General features: G+C 41.1%; 1 protein-coding gene across 2 annotated transcripts in view; it reads left to right on the top strand.

Moving 5' to 3' along the window:
• LOC121579416 (delta-sarcoglycan) overlaps nt 1-14,597 on the top strand; it is a 286,780-nt gene extending 272,183 nt beyond the window's left edge. For both annotated transcript variants that reach the window (XM_041893999.2, XM_041893998.2), the window contains exons 6-8: nt 2,832-2,904; nt 10,685-10,808; nt 12,381-14,597. In XM_041893999.2, coding sequence (XP_041749933.1) covers nt 2,832-2,904; nt 10,685-10,808; nt 12,381-12,560 — 377 coding nt within the window. In that variant the 3' untranslated portion in view covers nt 12,561-14,597. The remainder of the gene's footprint in view (nt 1-2,831; nt 2,905-10,684; nt 10,809-12,380) is intronic.
• The last annotated feature ends 2,547 nt before the right edge of the window (nt 14,598-17,144 follow it).

The following is a 17,144-nucleotide window of genomic DNA, read 5'->3' as shown; positions in this document are numbered from 1 at the left end:
CCACAGCGGTCCCGTCGATGTGGATAGGGGCGTGCTTCCTCTGCTGTTTCCTGTAGTCCATGATCAGCTCCTTTTTTATACGGGGAATATTAAACCTTCAGTATTACGGCGTCCATATTATCTTGCTCTCTAATTAGGGTGTGAAAGTGAAGACACACACAGTGGGGTATGCCTTAAACCTGCAATATGTAACTTTTGGGGTGAACCGACCGAATTCTAATAGAAATGTGAGTTATAGATCTGTCATTCTTATTGAAAGCAAGTCTAAGAAGAAGTAGATATGTTCTATATGTGCTATTTCTATGCTTCCTGTTCTTAAGTTTTGTTTTTGCACCTTTTACTTTCAGTTTTGTACACCAGCTTCAAACAGCTGAAAATACAATATTTTTGATTATGGAAAATATATTTCACAGCGGTTTAGATGGTACAATAATTCTCTACACAATGACTGCTTGTTTTTTCTGTTTCCTGGTCTTGATCTGACTATGGCTGCAGTCTGTCTGTCAACACTGAGTAACTTTATTACTTTCTCTCCCAAGGGCTCTGATTAGCATCTATCAACTCATCTATGGACTGTGGCTAGCGGGGTGGTAGCAACGTTTGAGAGAAGACTGGGCTCTGCCGTGTCAGAATGAGGAACTGATGTTGTGTTCTCTAATGTACTGCACTAGTCGTTTAGCACAGATTTTCTGGGTTTTTACTCATCGTCTTAATGCTGTGTTATGCATTAAGCCAAAACTATACTGGGTTATGTCCCTCCGACTGTATGAATTCACATACTGAAACGAGCTTGAAGAGACGGTACTTACCTTATGTGTGAGTTTTTGGCAAAAGAGGCCCATCAGCTGTAAGTCCCAAATAGTGATATTTCAAAATGTTGCTTTGACAGTACGGTATTCTGAAATACTGCTGTCTTGACAGTTCATCACACACTCATGTACTCAGTGAACACTGACATTACATATGGACAGCCTCTATTGCTTTTCATGGATATGGGTGGCAAGTTTAAATGGTTCGCGTCTCTCCCTCACCGATCAATATCAATCTTCCCTGTCAGGCAGAGGGCTGAGTTTTTCTCTGTCAGCATTTTCACATAAAAACAGTCAAAAACATTTTGACCATTAAGCTGCACTCTATATTAACCACCTTTCTCTCCATAATATGATAGTCCTCATAAAAGCTGCATCACGACTCTTTTTCATACCATCTGAGCAAAAGGTAATGTCTTGACTGTGAGGCCTGGTTATTTACATGAAGGGCTCCTGGTTACAGTGTAGAAATATGTATGAATATTTTTTTTCTGGTATGTGAGTCAGTGGGTGACTTGTGACAGGCTCTTTGGGTTTGGGAACTGTGAGATGTCTCTTATCTGCCATAGTCTCAGTTGTCTGTTGGTAGATACATGGACATATACAATAGCCTACAGTGTATAACTGCGGGTAGAGACAGTTTATACATATGGGCTACAGGTAGCCTAGTGGGTAGAGTGTTGGGCCAGTAACCAAAAGGTCGCTGCTTCGAATACCTGAGCTGACAAGGTGATAAAACTGTCGATGTGTCCTTGAGCAAGGCACTTAACCCTAATTTGCTCCAGGGCTGTCGTACTACTATGGCTGACCCTGTAAAACAACACATTTCACTGCACCTATCTGGTTTATGTGACAATAAAAAAATCTTATGAATGGAGTACTGGCTTCTGTTTAGCATCTCTTAATGGACCCTCATCCCTGTGGGAGTTCACACAAAGTGCATCTATCGATTACAATTTATACTGTATGATATCTGATGCTCCATGTGGCCTGTATTATCTCCATATTGACTCCATTAATAATATTTTTCATATTCATCTGCTTCATGCAACTCTCATTGCATTAGCCTGTCTGCTGTTTCAATGTTTGCTTCTTTACAATAACATTTGATCAAATTATATTTGTATTATTATCCTTTTTACAAATACATTTGTCTCATAGTGGTGAACAAGAACCCTGACCTAAACCCCCTTAAAGGGGAAGCCAGGCAAAAATAAAAAACCTTAGCTTTAAGAAACCTTCTGAGTCATTTTACAACACAGGAAGTCCAGTGACACAGTCTTATAGCCATTCACTTCACTCCTGCTGAGGAGGTGTGACTCCCAGCAGCAGAGCTGTCAGAGTAAAAGAATGGAGCAAACTTTCCCCGCTGAGCACAGCTCTTCAAACCCAATGCAGAGCAGACCCCCTGCCAAGCCTATATACGCCCAAGAGGCATCTGGGATACATCAGGAGAACAGAAGCGCTTCCACCTGGAATAGACCATTATGTTATCTATCCCACATAGGCACTTCTCTTTGCATTTGTCCCTCGCCGCTTTCCGAGCGAAAAGCTGCGAGCTGTAATTTAACAACACCCCTAAAGGAATAACGGCCCTGTAAATATTCTCAAGTACTCAGGTACCCGACCGTCACCCTGTCGCTGTAATTGAAAATACTCCCCTTTTTTGTTTTTGAACGGGATAACTTTTTTACCGCTAAACTTTGAGGTGTTTTGGAGTGCCTGCCGTGCCACAAAGTGCTTTGAAACACATTTAGTCGAGGCTATCGATCCACTAGCAGCACCCCAACGTAAAGGTTATTCAATAGCATAGGGTGGGGACTACAGTAGCTGAGAGCCTAAATTAACTGTGTGGCATAGGTGAGACCTTGTGGGATGTGGCGGCCATGACGGCCCGTATAGATCTGTGGCTTTAGACATTATGTCCATTGATTTGGCATCACAGTGTGGTATTGAGCGACGGGCCGATGGCTGGCAGAGAGGGGAGGTCTCCTGGCTAATGTTGTAGTTCTGTGATTACAGGTGCCGAGGGAGCCGTGTTCACCAACTCTGTGGAGACGCCACACGTCAGGGCCGAGCCCTTCAAAGAGCTACGGTAAGATACGTTTCTCTTTGAATCCACCCTAATGCACACACATAAGTATTCATGCACACAAACACACACACACAGCTATAACATCATGCATTAACTTCCCCCTTTTCTATGCATTTATAATCAAACAAAATTAAATGAAAAATTAAAAGATATATGGGGAATTGCTGTGGCATGTCTCTGGGTTGCTATTATAAAAGGAAGGGAAAATGACTCACATTGTGTGCAGAGGACTTACTGTACAGTTTAGTTTGGGCTGACTGAAGATTACATGGCATTTCCCTAAGCCTTGGTGTGTCGCTGAGTGATGAGGGAGGGTGTGATATGGATTATTGCCTTTTAAATGATTCACTAACCCCATGCATACTGCCACTGACAACCATTACTATATATTCCAGACAGATGAGAGGTGTTTTAAAGCTTTCTGTAGATGTTCTGCTGACAGGGCCTAAACTGCAGGTGTGTGTTCTGTCATCAGACTGAGGCTATTGCTTGTGCTCATCATCATCAAAATCTTCCTTTTGGTTCAGTTTGCCTTCTTTATGGGGTAGATAATGATATGTGATTACCCACCTATATGCTATCATACAGTAATAACGTACCTTTTTTCTGTAGTCAACTAAAATCACGGAATAGTTTTGATTAGTTTAGAAACATCAGATAGGCTCCACTCACAGGTAGATAGATACATTTTACCCTTGTAACAAATAATACAGTGTAACATCACACTTCATCAGCTTTTGAACAGGCCTACAGCATTGGACTTTCTTCCAATGCCCTGTAGCTGGGAAAGACTCGACTCTGTGAAGCAATTTACACTCCTCGAGCAATTAGCGCTCCATCCCGTCCAGTTGAGTGTTGATGAAGAACCATTTGGCTGCGTTGTTGTTGTGTGGTCTCCGACATGTATGATCAATGGCTGTATCTTGGCAGTGGATGAGCCCCCTCTCCACCCAGATCAATGCCCGGATGCTCATCAAAATGTAATTAAAGGAGCTTCTCATTAACTAAAACAAGCATATGAAGTACAATGCCAATATCAGAGGCGAGAGACGTAGAGAAGGGAGAGAGAGAGAGGGAGAGGGGAAAAGAGAAGTAGAATGTGGGTGCTGGCTGACAAGTGGTTGAGTAGAAGACAGATTTGTAGAGAGAGAGATAATGAGCAGTTAGTGCCACTTGGAGCGTTAGCCACAAGCCTCCACCAACACACTATACTACCACACCACCACCCAAAACATATATGGACAGACACACACAAACACACTCTTCACCTTCCACCTTGCTCCCTAAAACATGGGTGTCAAACATACAGCCCAATGTTTGGGGATTCAATCCGGTCCGTGGGTGTTTTGAGATGTTTATATGGGTGGGGGCGAAACAAACTAAATATACTTTAAAATGACAAAAAACAAATTGAAACTGTGTAGAAATTATAATGGACCTACATTTATAGCATTCAGCTCACTTATAATCACAGAAATTAAAGCTAGACAGTCAGGGAGTATAAACAATTCCCAAAACAATGGATAGAGGACTCGTTGCAGACTGAATGGGGCCCACTGGGCAAAATGTATTTGACACCCCTGCCCTAAAAGGATGCAGTAAAGCCACAGACACAGCACCTCTCTCCCTCCCCCTGGCCCTAACAGAGTGAGAGGAGAGAAGGGAACAGTGGGCCCGCCTTCGTTGACAGGTGATACTGGTTATCATCCCTGCCTCCACATACACCAAACATTCTGACACCCATCAATCAAATGAACACTCTGTATGACCACGCAGTTCTCTCCTACTCCCTGGCATCACCATGCTACTGTAGCAGCCCATGCATCACTATTACTTTCAGAACAGAGGAGGCCCATTCAGTGGAACTTAGATAGAACTGTACAGCTTCTTCATGTAAATGTCTTGTTTATTATCATTCTACTTCCTGATGTGTCAGATCCGATGAATGCCAATCAGTCAGAAAGGACTTTGTTTTCATTGGACAGTATAATGCTTCAGTGAGTGAGTGAGTGAGTGAGTGAGTGAGTGAGTGAGTGAGTGAGAGAGAGAGAGAGAGAGAGAGAGAGAGAGAGAGAGAGAGAGAGAGAGAGAGAGAGAGAGAGAGAGAGAGAGAGAGAGAGAGAGAGAGAGAGAGAGAGAGAGAGAGAGAGAGAGAGAGAGAGAGAGAGAGAGAGAGAGAGAGAGAGAGAGAGAGAGAGAGAGAGAGAGAGAGAGAGAGAGAGAGAGAGAGAGAGAGAGAGAGAGAGAGAGAGAGAGAGAGAGAGAGAGAGAGAGAGAGAGTTTTATTACAAATGTATAATAATGCTTCCAGAGGATATTACTTTGTGTGATGAACTGTGACTCATCAATCATTTACGGCGCTTTAGACATGATCATTTAACCTTTCACTGCAGTGGGCTAAATCAGGGTTACACAGAGTGTTTCTAGGTAGTCTTAAACAAATCTACTTTGAAACAAATGTATATGCCTCACACATGGTTATGGGCTTACAAAAAATAAGACACCTATACTATGTCCTGTCCCCCCCCATTTTTTTTTTTTTTTTGCATCACAATTTTACACTTTATATACATCACAGAAGACTGAAATATGACCAAATTGTTTGACATAGAAACACCAGATTTTTGGCAGGGTTTTTAGGAAAAGGACAGATCACTTTGAGTGATGCTCTAGAGCTCAGCATACCATTCCCAGTGTAATTGTTGGTTGGAGGCTAGGGCTTTTTCTTCTATTTATGCGCTCTTTTGTGACAAGTGGCCAATTGAAAATGAGATATGGCCCAAACTATCCAATTACATTGGAAACAGGAGTGAGCGCAGTGGGGCATGAGTAAAATCTAATCTTTCCATAATGTGTTGGAATCCTTGGCAGGTAACAATTCAGGATCCCATCATGTTCTATTTTGAGTGTCATATTTTCCTACTCCCTACAAATGTTATAGAATTAGAACAATAGCCGGCATCATATCTCTACGGTTGATGATCATGTGTCATCCACAGGACATGTCTTTCTATTGAATACATTTCTCACTTGTGGCAGCAGAAAGGAGGACAGGACTATTTGACAGATGTCCTGACCCGTTCTCTACACAGATAAAGACAAAACAATATGATGCCTAGCCTGAGAGCAAAAAAACATCACAATAACTCCTTGAACATGAAATGTGTTCTCAAGAACGAATGTGACATAAACCCATAAAAGTCTTCCTTTGAAAACGGAGCCACTATTTTATCGGGCTTTATTGTTCAACCGTCATAACTGTTTTACCTTTGAGCAGAGTTTTGGAGGTGATTTGTAATCATTAAAACAAATACTGTGTCTGTAGTTGGGCTGAGGAAACAGGCCCTGGTGGCAATGTAATGGGCTCATCCACACTGCAATAAGCCCCGGACATGTCAAACAGACCCCCATTTCAAAGTGTATATTTATCGGAGTAATTGGGCGAACATAGTGTGCAGTCGCCGGTTTTTAGGTCACAAAAACCTTTCAGAAAGCCACAATCACACTAATCACTGGAGATAATAAACTCCACTGTTATCCAACCAATTGTCCAGGACCCATTTCATTTAGTTTCTCACAGTTGACCACTGTATACAGATAATATGTATCAGATCATAAATAGCCATGATTAGGAGACATTGTGAAGGACACAAAAGGGAAAACACACCGCTAAACAAATTGCATACATTTACATTGTAATCCCATGCAATTTCTTTCAAGTGGAAAACCATTTACGCGATGGCATATTTGAACTCTGGTGATATGAACGAGGAAGCATGAAATGTTATTAACCTTTGATCTCAGCTGGAGATGTTGATTGTGGTGCATGCCACCAGAGGAAGGGAGGGAACAGAGAGAGAGAGAGGGAAGGGAGGGAGGCACTCTCTCTTTTGTTTTAAAGCATCCATCCCCCTGGTGACATCTCAAATTCTCGGTGGATTCAAATGACACCCTATCTTCCTGTTTTACGGGTGATGCACAGCAGGGGGGGGGGGATGCTGTTGCTGTAACGTTGTGTCTTATAATCTGTTTTATTTTCCCTCCAGCGGCATCTGAGACACACAGCACAGCCCAACCCTGAATACAGATAGATAGCCAGGCTGAGGCTCACAATCACACGCTTTTCAAAGAGGAAGAGTACTTTGGGCTAAGATTAATGGGAGTGACTGTTTGGATTTTCAAACCAATAAATACTTTTTTACATTCCTTTATTGTAAATCTAATCAATGATTGTATAGTTGTTGTTGTTTGACTCTTTTCCGATCACAACATGATAACTACACATGACATGATGACGATGTTTTCTCCTTTATCTTTACAGTAGAGATAGTAAGCTGTTTCTCATCTTCCTACACTCCAAATAAAGTGTTGTCCTGTTGTGTTGATCACCTCTGAGAGGACATGGTGTACCATCACAGCGTTAGTCTGCTCATCTATGTTTTAGCAGACACACTTAGCGCTATGTTTACTCTATAAGAGTGGGCATTATGTCCAAAGCATTATGTCCACATGCACGCTCCCTGGTTGTTCAATATTTCCAATGACATCCTGAGATAGTGACCATCTCCTTGATTTTAAACATAATAAAATAAGTATACATGCTGTGGAGTCCTATTCCCCACTCTTCTGTGTGCCTCTCACTGTGCACATGCACTCTTCATCTCTTTTCATCTCAGTGTGTTCAACTTTGTCTCTCTCAGGGGCTTGAGATGAGATCGAAAGATTGCAGTGTGATAACAGTTAAATAGCCTCTCATTTAACACTTGAAGTGTATTTTAGGTTTGTGTCTTAGTGGCTGGATATGTAGCCTATTTTGAATTTCTGCCTACGTTCAGACTGCTTAATCTTATAAGCATTTTATGATTTCCCAGTGTGGCACAGCCGTCGGTGGCCATTATGTGATTATAATTATAACCCAGGCTCCTTTGTTGCCTTTTCATGTCCTCATTTTCCAAATGTGAACAATTGAAATGGCAGTAATATTCTAAAATATAATAATATGATATATAATATCATAATACAATACTAGAATATTGTCAAGTAATATCACAGCAATATGTAATGGAAATCTGATATGATTCAAGATCTTTCATCTAGAATTCATCCTGTAAAGGCAAAACAAACCCATTCGATATTAATAAAGATGACAGCTAGTTATTTGAATATAAATTCTGCTTGTTTTTTGTTGGTATGTGATCGATACTTAATTTCCTTTGTTGGGCGGCGGCTGAGGCTGGCAGGGGCCAGAGAAGACAGAGAGAGGGAAATTAACTGGAGGCTCTGCTACTGCAGTCACAGCCACAACCTCTTATCCCAGATCACTGTCTGGTGTCTCCCTGTCTCTGTTCCACACTCTGGTTCATATCTCCTATCACTGACAGTGATAACAACACTCCCCCAATAGATAGACATGGAAAGCAAATTATTACACAATGGAGGCCCTATGTATGAACCACTGATAAATATGGCAGCAGGCAGAAATCATTTTGGGAAATCTCAATTTACTGAATTTACCTTTAGTGTGTTTTAGTCACTTGCTGTGTTGTAGTCACTTGCTGCAGCAATGAACAGGGTGGACAGAATGACAGAAAGGACACAAGATCAGTTGGATAACAAAGCAAGCACTCTATCATGTAGGAACTATCTTCTTTATGTGCAATCAGTGAAAGCATTACCATGTTGATTTAAATCTCAGTTGGTACATTCCAAATACATTCCAGAATACTTCAATACACTCTCACAGCTGTAATACGCTGACTGCGCAAGCGGCAGGACTTCTGGTTTCTCATTTTACTGAATAGAATATCCACTTTTCACTATGTAATAGGGCAACAATATGTGATTATACAGATATACTAATCACAATATTTCACATTGTTTGTTTGCATGATTTAAATCTAACATTCATTTGCATGAGAAAAATTCCACTTGATCAATAGTTATTGCTCTAGTATCCTATGGTGCCAATGACATCTATAGTGCCACCAACTGGTCTGGTGCAGCCATCTTAGGTTGCAGTGACTTTATATTCACACAGCTTCTAAGGACATACACACTGAGTGTAAAAAATATTAGGAACACCTTTTGCCTTCAGAACAGCCTCAATTTGTTGGGGCATGGACTCTACAAGGTGTCGAAAGCGTTCCACAGGGATGCTGGCCCATGTTGACTCCAATGCTTCCCACAGTTGTGTCAAGTTGGCTGGATGTCCTTTGGCTGGTGGACCATTCTTGATACACACGGGAAACTGTTGAGCGTGAAAAACCTAGCAGCGTTGCAGTTCTTGACACACTCAAATCGGTGCGCCTGGCACTTACCCTGTTCAAAGGCACTTAAATATTTTGTCTTGCCCATTCACACGAATGGCACACATACACAATCCATGTCTCAATTGTCTCAAGGCTTATACATATTTCTTTAACCTGTCTCCTTCCCTTCATCTACACTGATTTCAGTGGATTTAAATAATAATTAATAATAATATGCCATTTAGCAGACGCTTTTATCCAAAGCGACTTACAGTCATGCGTGCATACATTTTTGTGTATGGGTGGTCCCGGGGATCGAACCCACTACCTTGGCGTTACAAGCGCCGTGCTCTACCAGCTGAGCTACAGAGGACCACCATTTAACAGGTGACATCAATAAGGGATCATAGCTTTCACCTGGATTCACCTGGTCAGTCTATGTCATGGAAAGAGCCAGTGTTCCTAATGTTTTGTACACTCATTGAATTGTCCTAGCTAGCTGAGCTGTTTTACAAGAAAACACCTGAGATGACTCAAACACTGTAGCTAGGTAGCAAGCCCTCATCTGCAACAATGTTATTGGGGTGTGGGTATGTAGGATTCATCTTTGAATTTTAAGTTAACTGTCATTGAAGTTGGTGGTTACTACTGGTTTCAGATCCTAGGCGAGATAAACTATCCGTCATGTTTTGTCATTGGAACAAGCCCAATGACTTTGCCTCCGGGTATCCGACGAAAGGAAATTTCGCAACTGGATATGTGATAACCCAGCATCTCCCAAAAACAGATGTCCAGCCCCGGCAAAATATTTTTTGCATACTTTAGCATATTTGCGTATGTGCTAATATGCATCTACTGGTATAGTGTGGCCATCTTTGAATGCATCAACATTATTTTCTCAAAGTCTTTAGGGACTACTACTTTTAGTCCATGAAAATATGCTTTTTTGAAAATTATTTTAAGCATTAGTATTACATAGTCAAAAAGTGAATTGTTAATAGTTTCCTTTTTTTAAAAGATATGCCAATGCCAGACTTCATCATGGTAATGTCTTTGATTAACCAAAAAAAAAAACATTTGATAGGCCATTGTGAAGTGGATTTACAAAGGATTTAAATGGACACGTAAAATCAGATTTTCTGATTGATCAATAACTCAGCCATCTCTTAACAAATCCCTTAGCTTTTCTCAAACTAAGTTAACAGATGTACCATACATTTGGCGTTATTTGAAGGTGGATATGAGGGTTTAAGTGAGACTGCTTATAACAGCACCACCTATAGGCCAATCAGTACCATTCTTTTTGACCAAGTTACTCATGGCCTCTAGTTTCTGTGTGCCAAATTAGAAAAACAGTTACCAATCTACGCTTGAGTTATTTGACCATGTCAAGATTTTTTTAAATCTAACAATAACAATAGCTTCGCTGTGAAACCCTAATAAATCATCTCTACCCCAGGGCAATGGTTCTTCAGATTGTTCCTCTGTATTCTTTCATTCATTGATGGAATTGTCTCTTCTCTCTCTTCCAGCCTGGAGTCTCCCACGCGGTCTCTGTACATGGAGGCCCCTAAAGGAATCCAGATCCTAGCAGAGGCAGGGGACATCCAGGCCACGTGTAGAAGTGACTTACGCCTGGAGTCCAAAGACGGAGAGGTAGGGGGCCCATTCTCTCAACTTTTATCTTTGCATCTTTTCTTACTCCTCTGTTAAATTAGTCAATGATCTAAAGGATTTCACCCCATAGCTTTTATTTTTTCAAGTTATGTCAGATTAGTTCATCACTGATCTCATGAAGGAAGTAAGTCAGGAAGGAAGGAATGCTGCATTAAGAGTTTTTAAACTGTGTACTCTCTACATCTGTATATCTGTCTGTCGATGTTATGATCTGAAGTGAATGTTGATGAGGGTAAAACTTCACTAGTCCTATTGTTGCCCTTGGGTTATTCTTCCAAAGTTTTATCAGACAAGTTTAACAGAATCATGGGACTAGTTGATTCAACACATAAACAGAGGCCCCTCTCAATTTTATGGACTTGATGTGGCTTATATCAAACATTTTGTGCTTTGCTATCTTCCTCATATAACTGCACCCCTGCTCTCACACTCCATTTGAGTTGCCTTCCAACTGTCCATTTGTCACCTGCCTGACTCGCGGACAGACACTTCACAGACACCTCTCGCTCTCTAGGAGCCCCTTGGCACTTCCAACCGCAATTAATGGTGAGGTTTATCTATTAGAGACCTGCCCATTCCCGGCCCCCGGCTACTCTCTCACTGCAGAGATTATCTCAACAGCAGATGTGTGGAGAAGTCAGCTGAGACTCCCTGCTTAAAAGTGTTACAGGTCATTTGATAGGAATGTTTCCCTGAGGCGCCTGGTAATGACTCCTTTTACCTTTTATATTTAGAGCAGATCCTCTCCCGGCTAGGGAAATACAAGCCCTTAAGAGTCCCGGGAGGGCGAGGGGGAGAGGAGGTTAGAGAGATGGGATTTAGACTGAACGTCTGGGTGGGTGGAATAGTAAAGTTGGGCGAGAGAGAAGTAATACTGTACCAATTCAAATGATAATGTCAGAGTTAAGTGAAAAGTGATTGTTGGAATTGATTGGTACCTTAAACGCTGGGTATGTATTTGTCAATCTTAAATCATAAAGGAGTAAATAACTCAGCGTTCAGAGATGAGTTGGGTGTGTGGCCGTTAAGAGGTTAATGCCATAAACGGCTTTGTCTGGCAGCTATATCGGTCCGCTAATACAGGACTAGTAAAGGCCCAGTGCACTCCTTTTGTGAAAAATATTTTTTTAATTAAGATCGTTTTTTAATTCAGATTTTTCAGGGTGTGCTGCAGCACCCCTACTTCCCGTGGTTATGCTAACTCCTGTTCGTATATAAGATGGTTAGTCAAAGTCGTTTTTAACTGTAATCAGTTGATTGGTAACGATGACATGAACATGTGTTGGGGTTGACATCCATACAAGCATTATACTCAGACTTTTTCCTCAACATATTGTGAAATACACATAGAAATAATAGCCTAAATGTAGAGGCATTTTGTTTGGGAGCAATGAGGAGACTCGGGATCTTTCCCCCACAGTCCTTTCCCCCACGCATTTCCATGGTAATTCCATTGTTTTGGTCTAGTCCGATTGACCTCTTTACCACATCTATACATAAATAAATAACATGACTCTGTCTTCATTTAACCCGTTGTCTCCCTGTGGTCAGATCACTCTGGACGCGCGGAGGATCAGGCTGCTGCGTCTGCCTGAGGGCAAGGCCTCTCCCTCGGGAACCACTACCAGACAGACTGTCTATGAGGTGTGTGTCTGTCCCAACGGGAAACTCTTCCTCTCACAGGCCGGGACAGGCTCCACCTGCCAGATCAGCAACAATGTCTGCCTCTAGAACACACACATGCACACGCACACACACTGAAACACACACACACACACACATACAGTATATACATACATACATACATACATATCAAAACACAAACGCACTGAAACAAACATCCACATTTATACTGAAACACACACATGCACTGAAACACATACAGTATACACAAATGCACACACTGCAACACATAGAAAAACACACATCTACACATACACAGAAACACACGCAATCATGCATATACACTGACACTTAGGGGGTCTGTTCCTCCTAACAGCCTTTGACAGGAACTGAGAGGGATCCTCCTGAGATTTACAAAGAGACACTCGGAGTGACAATGTTCTGTTCGATGTCCTGAAGACAATTTCAGTACTAGAATCACTAGGGTGATCACCCACATTAGAAACTCTGCAATATCCTGCCATTTCCCCATCTCTGCTTCAAGCCACCTACCACACATGTAGTGATAGAAGGCTCATTGCTATTTTGTTCTATGATTAAAAAAAATCAGATATTGTAACTTTTGAATTATGAAGAGTGTGCCAATAGTGTTTTCTTTTGTGAATGATTTTGACTGTCAACGTGTCAGGCTTGGTTTCACTTTCATATCATGTCAATTCATGTCAATGTTGACTTTTTAGAATCATAAAGAAATGAAAAGCAGCAAAGATTTTAAACCCACACCACTAAGAGAACATTAGTAGTAGTAGTAAACATTGCATGGTGATGGTCTTCACAGGTGGTCACCCTACCAATTCCTCGTACTGGGACTGACCTACTCTGTTCAAAGAGGGGAAACTGTGCCTGTGCCTTATATCAATGCACTTGTGGCAAGGAGAAGCACATCACACAGACTTTCTTTTGTTAACATTATATTCTTCCTTTCGGTTCAATCCTTTTTGTGTGTAGAGGATGGGAATGCAAATATATCTCTGACTCACCCAACTGCATGCATCCACACCCTCTCTCTCTTCTTCTCCTGTCATCTCTTTTCAGCGGTTTAATGCCTTTGACAAGAAGATCAGGGCTGACATATTGGTAAACACATGGTTTTTGTTTTTGAAATATAACTTTTTATACCGTTTATCTGTAAATACACATAATCACATCTGAGTGTGTCAAGGGCACAACCTCATGAAATGAAAAATCTGCTATTTTTCTCAATAAAAGCTTTTATAATATCATGTGTTTTTCAAATAAAATTTAAAAAAGATTGAATAAGTAAACATCTTGATATTCTACAGGTAAGCATGTTTAGTAAACCATGTTTGCCTGTTGGGAGAAATTCTATTGCTTTTTCTTTATTTTGGCCATCTTCTTTGTGTGAACTTCTCACACACTGAGATCAACAATAAACCGAACGCGTGCCCATTTTGTTTTGCAGTTGGGGGTGAGGTCTTTGCATTCCTTGCGTGTGTGGTGTGGAATTTGTTCTACTAAGAGTTTTTTGTTGTTGTCTTTTATCGACTGTGTATTTGGCTTTACTTATTTAATGATGCTCAGAGTTACAGACACACAAACCAAAAAGTGGAGGGGCCCCTACTATGACTTAACACATAGAAATCTTGTATGGTACTCGTTGAGTACTTGTCTTGTCCTTAGCTCCCATACACTGCAATCCTCTTGAAGCGATCTGAAGTGAACAGTGTCTGTGTTCATGTTCATTAGAGAGCAAATGGATGTCCTAAAGTCCACTATGCCTGGCATCAACATCCTCAATTTTTACTCCATTTGAATGGGGCTGTTTGCCTCATCTTCGACCACTTGTTATTAGCTCATCATCCATGCTGAAGAAAGCAATACAGTCTTCAGGAGGGTTTTTACCACAGGGTTTTTACAACTCTGTCAATGTTGTGGAGCATTGTGCTACTGTATATTTAACAGATGTTACGTTTTATATCGGCTCTGTAAAATTATATAAATATACTTTTTTTCTCCACATAAAAGCATTTTATTTATTTAGATTTCCGATGTGCACACTGTAAAATGCCACTGAGTATTGTTCAGAGTATATAATAAACTAAATAGCAAGATGACTGAACCATTTCCCCAGGCACATTGCATTTCATTTTGTCTGTTTTATACACTTATTATTGTCTGAAAAGCAGATCAGTTGCACTAAACTACAGCATTCTTATATTTCAGATGTTTGGCACCATCGAAAAGTTATGAGACACACACATACTGTATATACAGTGCCACATCCCTTTCACAGTTGTCACATTTTGTTGCCTTCAATTTTTATCTAAAAAAGGATTACAATGGATTTGTTTTCCTACTGGTCTACATACACAACCTACTTCACATTTTCAAAGTGAAAGAAAAATTATAGAACATTTTCCAAATGAATAGAAAACAAAAAATGAAGATGTCTTGATTGCATATGTCTTTACACCTCAGAGTTAATACTTGGTGGAAGCATCTTTAGCAGCCATTAAAGCCGTGAATCACTTTGAATAAGATTCTACCAACTTTGCACAATTCTTAGGGCAATTTATATCCATTGTTTTTGTCAAAATGGCTCAAGCTCAGTAAATGTGGTTGGGAATCATTGATGAACAGCGTTATTCAAACCTTGTCTCTGATTTTCAAGCATATTTAAGTCAGGACTGATACTGGAACACTCAGGAAAACTCAACACCACTTGGAAAGCCATTCTGGTGTGACTTTTGCATTAAAATGTGTGTAATTATCCAGCTGAAAAATAAAACTATATCCCAGGGTGACAATGGCTTGCGAAAGTATTCACCCCCCTTGGCATTTTTCCTATTTTGTTGCCTTACAACCTGGAATTAAAATTGATTTTTTTGGGGGTTGTATCATTTGATTTACACAACATGCCTACCACTTTGAAGATGCAAAATATATTTCTTTGTGAAACAAACAATAAATAAGACAAACAAACAGAAAACTTGAGCGTGCATAACTATTAACCATATTTCCCCTGAAACCACACAAGTGTTGCTTTAGCAGTATGCTTAGGGTCATTGTCCTGCTGGAAGCTGAACCTCCGTCCCAGTCTCAAATCTCTGGAAGACTGAAACAGGTTTCCCTCAAGAATTTCCCTGTATTTAGCGCCATCCATCATTCCTTCAATTCTGACCAGTTTCCCAGTCCCTGCTGATGCAAAACATCCCCACAGCATGATGCTGCCACCACCATGCTTCACTGTGGGGAAGGTGTTCTCGGGGTGATGAGAGGTGTTGGGTTTGCGCCAGACATAGCGTTTTACTTGATGGCCAAAAAGCTAAATGTTAGTCTCATCTGACCAGGGTACCTTCTTCCATATGTTTGGGGAGTCTCCCACATGCCTTTTGGCAAAACCCCCCAAAAAAATATTTAAGCAATGGCTTTTTTCTGGCCACTCCTCTGTAAAGCCCAGCTCTGTGGAGTGTACGGCTTAAAGTGGTCCTATGGACAGATACTCCAATCTCCGCTGTGGAGCTTTGCAGCTCCTTCAGGGTTATCTTTGGTGTCTTTGTTGCCTTTCTGATTAATGCCCTCCTTGCCTAGTCCGTGAGTTTTGGTGGGCGGACCTCTCTTGGCAGGTTTGTTGTGGTGCCATATTCTTTAAATTTTTTAATAATGGATTTAATGGTGCTCCGTGGGATGTTCAAAGTTTAAGATATTTTTTTATAACCCAACCCTGATCTGTACTTCTCCACAACTTTGTCCCTGACCTGTTTGGAGAGCTCCTTGGTGCCCCTTGCTTAGTGGTGTTGCAGACTCTGGGGCCTTTCAGAACAGGTGTATATATACTGAGATCATGTGACAGATCATGTGACACTTAGATGGCACACAGGTGGACTTTATTTAACTAATTATGTGACTTCTGATGGTAATTGGTTGCACCAGATCTTATTTAGGGGTTTCATAGCAAAGGGGGTGAATACATATGCACGCATCACTTTTCCATTAATTATTTTTTAGAATTTATTTTTTTCATTTCACTTCACCAATTTGGACTATTTTGTTTATGTCCATTACATATGGTGCAGTGGTCTAAGGCACTGCATCGCAGTGCTAGCTGTGCCACTAGAGATCCTGGTTAGAATCCAGGCTCTGTCGTAGCTGGCCGCGACCGGGAGACCCATGGGGCGGCGCGCACAATTGGCCCAGCGACGTCCAGGGGAGGGGAGGGATTTGGCCGGCAGGGGATGTAGCTCAGTTGGTAGAGCATGGCGTTTGCAACGCCAGGGTTGTGGGTTCGATAAAATAATGTATGCACTAACTGTAAGTCGCTCTGGATAAGAGCGTCTGCTAAATGACTAAAATGTAATGTAAAAATGAAATCCAAATAAAAATCAATTTAAATTACAGGTTATAATGCAACAAATGAGGAAAAACGCCAAGGGGGATGAATACTTTTGCAAGGCACTGTAGGTATTCAGAGGTCTGAGGCAGGTTTTCCTCTAACTTTTTACCTGGGCTTTGCTCCTTGAATATTTATTTTGATTTCCTAACAAACTCCCTAGTCACTCTTGGTGACAAGCATATCCATAACACGATGCTGCCACCACAACACTTGAAAATACAGAGGATCAACAACATTGCATTTACTCCACAATACTGTCTTTTATACCATGGCATTGT

This window comes from Coregonus clupeaformis, chromosome 13, assembly GCF_020615455.1.
Source record: "Coregonus clupeaformis isolate EN_2021a chromosome 13, ASM2061545v1, whole genome shotgun sequence".
Taxonomy (NCBI): domain Eukaryota; kingdom Metazoa; phylum Chordata; class Actinopteri; order Salmoniformes; family Salmonidae; genus Coregonus; species Coregonus clupeaformis.
The sequence above is the reverse complement of the archived record's forward strand: the minus strand, read 5'-3'. Positions and strand labels throughout refer to the sequence as shown.